At 37.0% G+C, this 11,053-nt stretch overlaps 1 protein-coding gene across 1 annotated transcript in view; it reads left to right on the top strand.

Annotated features, from left to right (window-relative positions):
• Nucleotides 1-10,809: 10,809 nt before the first annotated feature.
• The window catches only part of LOC144235139 (E3 SUMO-protein ligase RanBP2), a 73,829-nt gene continuing 73,585 nt past the window's right edge, over nucleotides 10,810-11,053 (top strand). Inside the window, exon 1 of the mRNA XM_077768544.1 lies at nucleotides 10,810-10,984. Within this exon, the coding sequence (XP_077624670.1) occupies nucleotides 10,913-10,984 (72 nt within the window). The 5' untranslated portion in view covers nucleotides 10,810-10,912. The remainder of the gene's footprint in view (nucleotides 10,985-11,053) is intronic.

The following is an 11,053-nucleotide window of genomic DNA, read 5'->3' on the forward strand; positions in this document are numbered from 1 at the left end:
CTTTCGCTTAGGTNCTCTCTCTCCTAGAAATAAATAAAACATTAAAAAAAAGAAAATTTAAAAAATTTAATTGTAAAAAATACATTACATAAAATTTACCATCTTAAAATTTACTGTACAGTTCAGTAGTGTTAATTATATTTGCACTGTTGTTAAGCAGATCTCCAGAACTTTTTCATTTTGCAAAACTGATATTCACATTCACGCATTAAACAGCTCTCCATTTCCTCCCCCACCCTCCCGTGGCGACCACCACCCAACTTTCTGTTTCCTTGTGCCTACTTTACGTACCTCGTACAGGTGGAATCATACAGTATTTGCCTTTTGGTGACTGGCTTATTTTCTTTAGCACATTGTCCTCAAACTTCATTCATGGTATAGCATGTGACAGGATTTCCTCTCTTTTTAGGGTTGAATAAAGTTCCATTGTATATATAATAGCATTTTGTTCATCCATTAATCTGTCAGTGGACATATGGACTGCTTATACCTCTTGGCTATTGTGAATAAAAGTTTTAGGAAGATTGGTGTGCAGGTATCAATTCAAGATCCTCCTTTCACTGCTTTTATGTATACACACGCAAATGGGATTGCTGGATCATATGGTAATTCTATTGCTAATTTTTTGAGAAACCATTATACCGTTTTCCATAGAGGCTGCACTATTGTACACTCCCTCCAACAGTGCACAGGGATTCCAATTGCTGCATATCTTGCCAACACTTGTCATTTCCTGTTTTTGTTACATAGTAGCCATTCTAATGGGTATAAAATGATCTTATTGTGATTTTGATTTTCATTTCTGTAATGATTAGTGATATTCAATACCTATTTATATAATTTTTGGCCATGTGTATATTATCTTTGGAGAAATATATGTTTTATGTCCATTTTTTAATTGGATTTTTTGTTTAGTTTTCTCTATTATTTTTTTTAGTCTGTATTTCACCAACTTCAGCTCTAATATTTTTATTTTCTTCCTTCTGCTTGTTTTATGTTTAGTTTTCTCTTCTTTTTCTATGTCTTAAGGCACAGGCTTAGGTTATTCATTTGAGATAATTCTTTTTAAATATAGGACTTTTTTTGCTATAAATTTTCTTCTAAGTACCACTTTAACTTCCTCCAATGAGTTTTGATATGTTGTATCTTCATTTTCATTCATCTCAAGGTATTTTCTAATTTCCCTTGTGATATCTTTTTAGACTCACTGATTATTTAGAAGTATGTTGTTTAATATGCACATATTTATCAACTTCTAAGATTTCTTTCTGTAATTGATTTCTGCCCTAATTCCATTGTTGTGGGAAAACATCTTTTCTATGATTTCAGTTTTTTATTAAATGTCTTGAGTTTTGTCTTATTCCCATATCATCTATGCTGGAGAATGTTCTGTTTATACTTGAGAGCAACATGCATTCTGCTGTGTTGGGTGGAGTTTTCTGTAGATGTCTTTTGGATCTAATTTTTTTATAGTGTTTTATTCCCTTGGTGATCTCTGTCTAATGAATCTACCTTTATTGTTCTTTAAAATATATTTGATGACTGCAAGAAAAATTGTAAGATTATTCAGTGCAGTTTATAATGCATATAAATGTACTTTGAGACATATATAACATATGAAGAGGAAGGGAAAGATATCTATACGGTCATTAGGTTTCTTTTTTTTTTTAATTTTTTTTATTTATTTCTAGGAGAGAGAGAGAGACAGCGTGAGCAGGGGAGGGTCAGAGAGAGAGGGAGTCACAGACTCTGAAACAGGCTCCAGGCTCTGAGCTGGCAGTCAGCACAGAGCCCAACGCGGGGCTCGAACCCACGAACCGCGAGATCAAGACCTAAGCGAAAGTTGTAGGCTTAACTGACTAAGCCACCCAGGCGCCCCGTATGGTCATTAGGTTTCTATAGTCTACTTGAAATGATAAAGTATTCATATTAAGTAGTCCATAAATAATTAAGTATATTGTAATCCCTAAGCCACTATTTATAAAACGATTATGTGGGGCACCAGGGTGGCTCAGTTGGCTAAGCATCTGACTCTTGATTCCAGCTCAGGTCATGATCTCACAGTTCATGAGTTCAAGCCCAGAATAGGGCTTTGCACTGGCAGTATGGAGCCTGCTCAGGATTCTCTCTCTCCTCTTTCTGTGCCCCTACAGCACTTGCTCACTCTCTCTCAAAATAAATAAATAAACTTTAAAAAACTTAAAAGCAACTATGCAAAGAGATATATTCAAAAATAAATTAAAACAAAATGAGAATATAACTATTCAAAATATTCAAATAACCAAAAAGAAGGCAGAAAAGAGTTAGCAGAGAAATAAAAATGGAGCAAACAGAAACCATGTTTTTGGTTTAACAGTAGACATAAATCCAAACATATCAACAATTATATTAGGTATAAATGGACTAAATACAGCAACTAAAAGATATACATTGTCAGAGTGGATAAAACAATACCTAACTATATGCTGAATAAGAAACTAACTTTAAATATAATGATATGTAGGTAGGTTAAAAGTAAAGAGATGGAAAAAGAAATACCATTGAAACATTAATCAGAAGAGATGGAGTAGCCATATTAGTATCAGACAAAATAGATTTCAGAGAAATAACCAGGGATAAAGAAGGCTATTCCATAATGATAAAAGTGTCAATTCACTAATAAGACACAATAATCCTAAATGTATTTTCATCTAACACCAAAGGTTCAAAATTCATGAAGCCAAAACTGAGAGAACTCAAGGAAGGAATAGACAAATCCAAAATTATAGTTTGGGACTTCAATACTCCTCTTTCAATAATCAATATAACTAGTAGAAAGAAAATCAGTAAAGAAACAGAATGGAACAGGACCATAACCAATGGGATCTAATTGACATTTGTAGAACACTCAATAGGAGAATAAACATTCTTTCCAAATGCACATGTATGATTCACCAAGATAGTATATTCTGGATCAGAAACCAAACCTGGGGGACACCTGGGTGGCTCAGTCGGTTAAGCATCTGACTTTGGCTCAAGGTCACGATCTCATGGTTGGTGGGTTCAAGCCCCATGTTGGGCTCTGTATTGACAGCTTGCAGCCTGGAGCCTGCTTGGCTCTGTGTCTGTCTCTGTCCCTTCTCCATTCAAGCTCTTTCTCTCTCTCTCTTTCTCTCTCTCTCTCTCTCTCTCAAAATAAATAAAATAATCATTAAAAAAGAAAGGAAATAAAAAAAGAAGGCAAACCTTGGGGCATCTGCATGGCTCAGCTGATTTCGGCTCAGGTCATGATCTCGTGGTTTGTGAGACTGAATCTTGTACTGGGTTATGTGCTGACAGTGCAGAGCCTGCTTGGGATTCTCTCTCTTTCTGCCTGTCCCCCACATATGCTCTTTCTGTCTCAAAATAAATAAACAAATAAAATTAAAGTAAAAAGAAAGCAAACCTTAACAATTTTAAAAGAGTTGAAATCACACAAATCATGTCCTCTAACCTTGATGGAAGTAGACTAGGAATCAAAAAAAGCAAAAGAAACAGGAAAATTTCTAAACAACTGGAAATTAAATAACAGACTTCTAAATAATTGATTAATTAAAGAGAAAATCTCAAAGGAAATTAGAAAATATCAATATCCCTCAATTTAGATGCAAAATCCTCAACAAAAATTGGCAAACTGAATCAAGTAGTGTACAAAAGGTTAATACATATTTAGCCATGAAAAGCCATAAAATTCTGAAAAATACTATATTATGAATGAACCTTGAAAACATTATGCTAAGCCAAATAAGCCAGACATAAAAGGACAAATACTGTATAGTTCCAAATACAAGAAGTACCTAAAGTAGGCAAACTCATAGAGACATAAAGTAGAATGGAGATTACCAGAGGATGGGGGGAATGGGAAGTAATTGTTTAATGGGTACAGAGTTTCTGTTTGGGGCAATAAAAAAACTTTTGGAAAAGGATAGAGGTGATGGTTGCACAACATTGTGAGTGTACTTAATGTCACCGAATTGTGTGTTTAAAAATGGTTAAAATAGTAAATTTTATGTTATGTGTATTTTACCACAATAAACTAACAAGCAAAACACATCACAACCATGTGGGGTTTATCCTGGTATTTGAGAATATTTTAAAATATTTTAATATCAATATTTAATAAAATATTTAATATTTTAAAATGAATCAATGTAATTATATTAGCAGCTTAAAGAATGTCCATTCATGGATAAAAATTGTTAGCAGGAGCACCTGGGTGGCTCAGTCGGTTGAGCATCCGACTTTGGCTCAGGTCATTATCTCACAATTCATGGGTTTGAGCCCTGCATCGGCTCTGTGCTGACAGCCAGCTCAGAGCCTGGAGCCTGCTTCGGATTCTGCATCTCCCTCTCGCTCTGACCCTCCCCTGCTCACGCTCTCTCTCTCTCTCAGAAATAAATAAAACATTTTAAAAAATTTAAAAATGGTTAGCAAACTAGGAATAGAAAGAAATTTCCTTAACCTGATAAAAGCATCTACCTAAACCTACAGCTAACATCAAGTTAATGGTGAAAGTCTTTCTCCTTAAGATTGAAAACAGTGTTCTCTGTCACCGGTCTTATTCAATATTGTACTAAAAATCCTAGACCTGAACTAAGGCAAGATAAAGAAATAAAAGGCATACAGGTTAAATAACATGGCTGTCCGTGTGTAAAAGTGAAGTAACCTACAAAAAATCTACAACTAATAGGTGCATTTAACAATGTCACAGGATACAAGGTCAACATACAAAAATCAACTGTATTTCTCTATACTAGCAATGAACAATTGAAAGCCAACATCTAAGAGATAATATCATTTACATTTGTTCTATGAAAAATGAAATAACTATAGTCCAACAAAACATATACAGGGTGTATATGCTTAAAATGACAAAATATTGGTGGAACTGTAGAAGAAATTTTGACAAAGAGTCATACTACTTGAGGAATTACACTCCTTGATTTTCAGACTTATATATAGCTAAAGTTAATCAAGACAGTGAAGTATCTGCAAAAAAATACAGAAATCAGTGAAACAACATGGAGAGTCCAGATACAGACTCACGTTAATACTATCATTTGATTTATACAAAGGGGCAACAGTAATTTAATGGAGAAAGAATAGTGCTGGAACACTTGGACATCCATATGCAAAAAAAAAATCTCAAATTTTTCATTCTTAATTAATTAATTTAGAGACAGCACGAGTTGGGTCAGAGAGACAGGGAGAGAGAGAGAATCCCAAGCAGGCTCCGTGCTGCCAGAGCAGATAGCGACAAGAGGCTGGAACTCACGAAACTGAGATCATAACCTGAGCCAAAACCAAGAGTTAGACGCTTAACTGCCTGAGCCACCCAGGGGCCCTCAAACCCCAAGTTCTCGACATAAAATTTTCACTTAGTGCAAAAATTAACTCAAAGTGGATCATATATATCAATATAAAGAGTAAGATGTGGAAGAAAACCTTGGTGATTGGAGGTTACACTAGAGTTCTTAGATACGACATCAAAAGCATGATTCTTAAAAGAAAAAATGGAAAGTTGAACTTTACCAAAATAAAAAATGTTTACTCTGTAGAAGACACTGTTTTTAGGATGAAATAAAGTACAGACTGTGAGAGAAAATGTTTGCCAATCACATATCTGATAGAGAATTTGCAATGAGAATACATAAAATCCTCTTAAGCCTCAGCACTAAGACAACGAACAACCTGATTACAATATGGGCAACAACTAAAACACAGTTTACCAAACAAGATATATGGATGGCAAATATGTCTGCGAAACAACATTCAACAATATTGCCTACTAAGAGCTAAAATACAACCATGATGAGATCTACTACACACTGGCAATACCAAGTGATAACAGTGATGCAGAGCCCCTGGACCTCATATATTTCTGATGGGAATGCAAAAATGATATAGCTGCTTTAGAAAACAGTTTGGCAGTTTTTTTAAATTTTAAACATAATACCCACTATAGAACCCAATGATCCCACTCAGAGTCTTTAGAGCAGGCCCTTACAGGGCCAGAGAGTAAATATTTTAGGCTTGAAGACATAGGTCTCTGTCACAACTACTCAGTGGTGTCACTGTAGTGCAAAAGGAGCTGTAAGATAGTAGATAAATGAATGGGCAAGGTTGTGTTGCAGTAGCATTTTATTTGCAGATATAGGCAGCCAGCCCACAGCCTATAGAGTTTGCCACTTCTTACCCTAGAGAAATGAAAACTGTGTTCATCGAAAAACATGTATACAAATGTTTATAGCAGCTATATTCATAATCACCAGAAACTGGTACAACTCATATGTCCTACAAATGTCCTACAACTCATAAATGGATAAACTTGTGGTACATTCATACCATGGAATATTACTCAGCCATGAGAAAGAATAACGTATTGACACATGCAAAGACTTGGATGAATTTCAAAGGCATTATCTGAGTAAAAGAGGCTAATATAAAAAAGTTACATACTACATGATTCCATTCATATGATATTCTTGAAGAGACAAAACTAGAGTGTATAGAAATGATCAATGGTAAGGGTTGACTTGGGGTACAACTCTAATAATAGGAATGAATCTTGGTGGATAATTGAATTTTTCTGTATCCTGATTGTGGAGGTGATTCCGTGAATCTAAACATCACAAAATTCATAAATATATATAAACTATACACCCCCAATTGGGCAGTTTTTAAGATGATTGTTTACCAATAATACCAACATCAATTCTCCCTATTTAAATATTTCTTCATGTTTATTTATTTTCGAGAGAGAGAGACAGAGACAGTGCAAGTGGGGGAGGGGCAGAGAGAGAGAGGGAGACACAGAATCTGAAGCAGGCTCCAGGCTCTGAGCTGTCAGCACAGAGCCCAACGCGGGGCTTGAACCCAGGAACCATGAGATCATGACCTGAGCTGAAGTCGGAAGCTTAACTGACTGAGCCACCCAGGCGCCCCTCTTTATGAACTTTTAAAATCTCATCATGTCTATTAAGTTCAAAAGCCATGAGAATATTCAAAATGCTGTCTACAAAGCAGTAGTTTAGGATTAGTGTAGAATCATACAAATTGGGAGCACTGAGAAATGATGGGATAAACTGACAATATGAATGGTTCTGAAGTAAAACAGAATCATGTGATATATGAAACATGTGTCTGCAATTGATGATAATTAGCAACAGATACTAGAGGTGTTTGAGGAGATAAACTTGTTTTTATCAGCATCAATGTTAAATGCCTGTTAGTTCAATTAGTTCAGAAGTTGAGGACTCAGATTAATCGGGTAAAACCACTGCTAATGAAAACTGGCATAAACCAAATATTTCTATGGATTGAATTCTCATTCAAATTGAATTTGCAAAGCATCAACATGACTGCTAGAGCCATTAGAGTGGAATTTCATCCCCATGCTAAGGAGTTCCTTGTAGAGAACATTATAGTGTGATTCGGGGGACAGGTAATTACTTGTGAGCATAAATTTGGTTGTAACTGGTTTATGCTGGGAAAAGATGTGGGCTAGAATGGACATCATCTATTTTTAAAGACCAGAAGGTCAGACTCCTTCTCCATTTGGTGAAAATTGAAGTTTTTAAATAAAGCTTAATAAATTGTACTTAAGTAAAGTCATCCAAGTTTCTCAAGAAGATTCTCTTTTTGGCCCACTCTTTTTCAGTGTTTTTGACTAAAACAAAATAATGGTAGTAATCTGTTTCCTTGGGAAAGTTGCTTACTGCTCACTCCCTTGGTTTCTATGTCTGTAAAATCAAGAATAGTAATATATAATAGTACTCTCCTCAAGCTGTTGAGAATCAAATGAGCTAATACATGTGAATACTAAGAAAAGGACATGGAACAGCACAAGTGCTTACTTGTTTTCTATGGCTGTTACTACTAACTCTCTTTCCAAGGCAAACTCATGGTTTCAAATGTCACCTAAGGTTTACGACTTCCAATCCATCATAGATATTCATCCCACTATTCCATCTACACATTCCATCTTCACTTGGATATATAAATGGCACCTAAAGTGAAGTAAGTCAACTATCTAAAAAATAGGATCTTCCACACCAAACCACATTCTCTTTACATTTTATTTCTAAACTATGTCAGTCACATTACTAATCTCAGAACAATTTACTCTTTTCTTATTCACATCCAATATGATTGAGATAAAACAAACAAAATGCTATTCTTCTCTCTTTATAAAGGCAATATTTACTCCAAAAAATTTGGAAAATGTGGAAAAACAAAAAAAGGAGACTGAGGAGATGGCCTGTAAGAGACCAGGTTAATTCTAAGTGAATGTATAAAACTGTATTTCATCTTCATTTAAAAAAAGATAAAAATCATAACCATAACATTATAAACTTATGGTTAAAACTGTCAACATATTTCATTTGTTTGATATTTCCCAGATAATTAAGACTACTACACATATAAAGGGCTATGATCTTTTTGTGCTTAGTATCTTTACCACTGAAGATGTTTTATAAAATTAAATAATTATTTATTTAGAGAGGAGAAAAAGAGAGAGAGAGAGCGAAAGAAAGAGAGAATCCCAAGCAGGCTCCCTGATGTCAGCACAGAGCCTGACTTGGGGCTTGATCCCATGAAATGTGATATCATGACCTAAGCCAAAATCAAGAGTCAGATGCCTATCAGACTGAGCTACTCACACACCCCATAAAACTTGTTTTAAACTAAGATTTTATTTTATTTTCAAATGAGATTTTATCTATCTATCTATCTTAAATAGTTTGTCAAGTTGGTTTACATATAACACCCAGTGCTCATCCCAACAAGTGCCCTCCTCCATGCCCATAACCCCCCTTCCCCTCTCCCCCACCCCTATTAGCCCTCAGTTTGTTCTCAGCATTCAAGAGTCTCTCATGGTTTGCCTAAACTAAGATTTTAGATTAAAAAAACTTTATTAATGTTTATTTTTGAGAGAGAGAGAGAGAGAAAAAAAAAAGACAGAGACAGAGCACAAGTAGGGGAAGGGCAAAGAGAGAGAGGAAGACACAGAATCTGAAGCAGATTCCAGGCTCTGAGCTGTCAGCACAGAGCCGGATGTGGGGCTTGGACCCATGAACCATGAGATGATGAGCTGAGCCCAAAAGAAGGGTCGGACGTTCAACCAACTGAGCCACCCAGGCACCCTTGAACTAAGATTTTAAAATTCAAATTTCAAAAGTAAACACTTTTTAGTGATTTGTTTTTGTTTTTATGGCTATAATATATACTCAGATACTCCTGAGGATAATAATTAAATTTTTAAGTTTTTTTCTGTTCTTTGCTTTCTTTCCTCTCGTACTTGTTCTAAACTGGTTATTATACTGGATATTCTTAAAAGTCTGCTGGTGTATGGTTTTCTGTAAAGAAAGGAAGGATGGAGGGGCTGTATAGATGAGTGTAGAGTTCTCTGCTTCATCCAAGGTAGAACAATTGAGAGATGTCCACTTATGTGCACATAAACTGTCAGTAGGTGTTATGGCTCACTTCATTTGTACTGCTTCTGTGGTCCTGACCAAAATGGTTTTGCAGGGAGAAAAATAATTTTTGTACATTACAGAATTTTGCTCGTTTTGAATTGCTCTCAAGAACAGAATGACTTATAAAACAGTGTTTTTCTTATAAAGGTGTGAAAGATGTATCTGACCCCAAAAATACAAAGAACTGAAAACCTCCCTTTTCAAATTAAACTGTGTAATTTCATAAATTACATAAATAAATCAAAACAAAGTTCTATTTTTATGTTGAATGTATTTTTAAAAATTTATTTATTTTGAAAGGGTGAGCGAAGGATGGACAGATAAAGAGAAAGAGAGAAAGAGAGACAGTCCAAAGGAGGCTTCCAGCTGTCAGTGCGAGCCGCATGCGGATGCCGGGGCAGTATTTCACACACAAACTGTGTGATCATGACCTGAGCCCAAACCAAGAGTGGGACGCTCAACCAACTGAGCCACCCAGGCGCCCCTAAATGGTAAATGTATTCTTTACTGTTGAACTATAACTTGAATTCAAATAAGTTTTTTCCAGGCCTGTATGTAAGTTGAGGAGTATCATTGTATTTGACTTCTTTAAGACGTTGATTTATTCCTGTTCTGAGAAAGCCATGTAATAAAAGCAGTCTCAGGGTCGGGGGGCGGTGGAAGTAACATTTTTGAAGATTTGGGAAATACAGATGGCTTATCTTGAAATGATTACTGTAAACATTTGGGTATAGACGGCTCTGCTATTGAAATACATATAAATCTGGGGAGCTATTCAAATTCCTCAATTATAATTGTCTAAAGACCGTATTTATGGCCTATCGTTTGATTATGCACTTCCAATTTTTCTTTGTTTATATAACAGTTTTAAAAAAAAACATGGAGTTTAACATGTATGCTTCGTATTCACACGGTTCCGACATGATCTATTTAACCAACCTTCAGAAATTCAGAAAGGTTTTTTTAATTTACCCGCTCACCAAAATGGCCTGAGAGTGCTTTTTCTTTTCACGGCATCGTGTAATTAAAATTAAGAAGAAACGGTCCAAAGTTTTGAGAATCCATCCGGGGAAACATCTCATGGATCCAGTCACTGGTCCTTGGCACCAGCGCAGTGCTCGACGTCTGTTTTCTGGCACCCCACTGCCCACGCTCTCACAGCCCAAAGCTGACCAGGTCTAGAAAGGACCGCGCGGAGCCTGGGGCGGGGCCGGCCAGTCCGACGCGCGCAGCGGGAGCGACGCCGACGTCGGCGTGGCGCACAGTGCTGTCGCAACACGCACGCGGACCGGGCCTCTCTTCGGCCGGCGACGGCGCTGCGTCACGGGCTTTCGGGCGCTTCGCTTCTGGAGACGGAGACCGCTGTGGGCCTCGGCTCTGGCCTCCCGCGCCTTGGGAGTCAGGTCGTTGGCGCGATGAGGCGCAGCAAGGCCGACGTGGAGCGGTACATCGCCTCGGTGCAGAGCTCTGTCCCGTCGCCTCGAGAGGTGAGCGGGGCCTGGAGAGCCGGGCAGCCTCCGCCCTGGCCCTGCCACGGCCGGGCGCAGCGCCGGCGC

This window comes from Crocuta crocuta, unplaced genomic scaffold (genome assembly GCF_008692635.1).
Source record: "Crocuta crocuta isolate KB4526 unplaced genomic scaffold, BGI_CrCroc_1.0 scaffold788, whole genome shotgun sequence".
Classification (NCBI taxonomy): domain Eukaryota; kingdom Metazoa; phylum Chordata; class Mammalia; order Carnivora; family Hyaenidae; genus Crocuta; species Crocuta crocuta.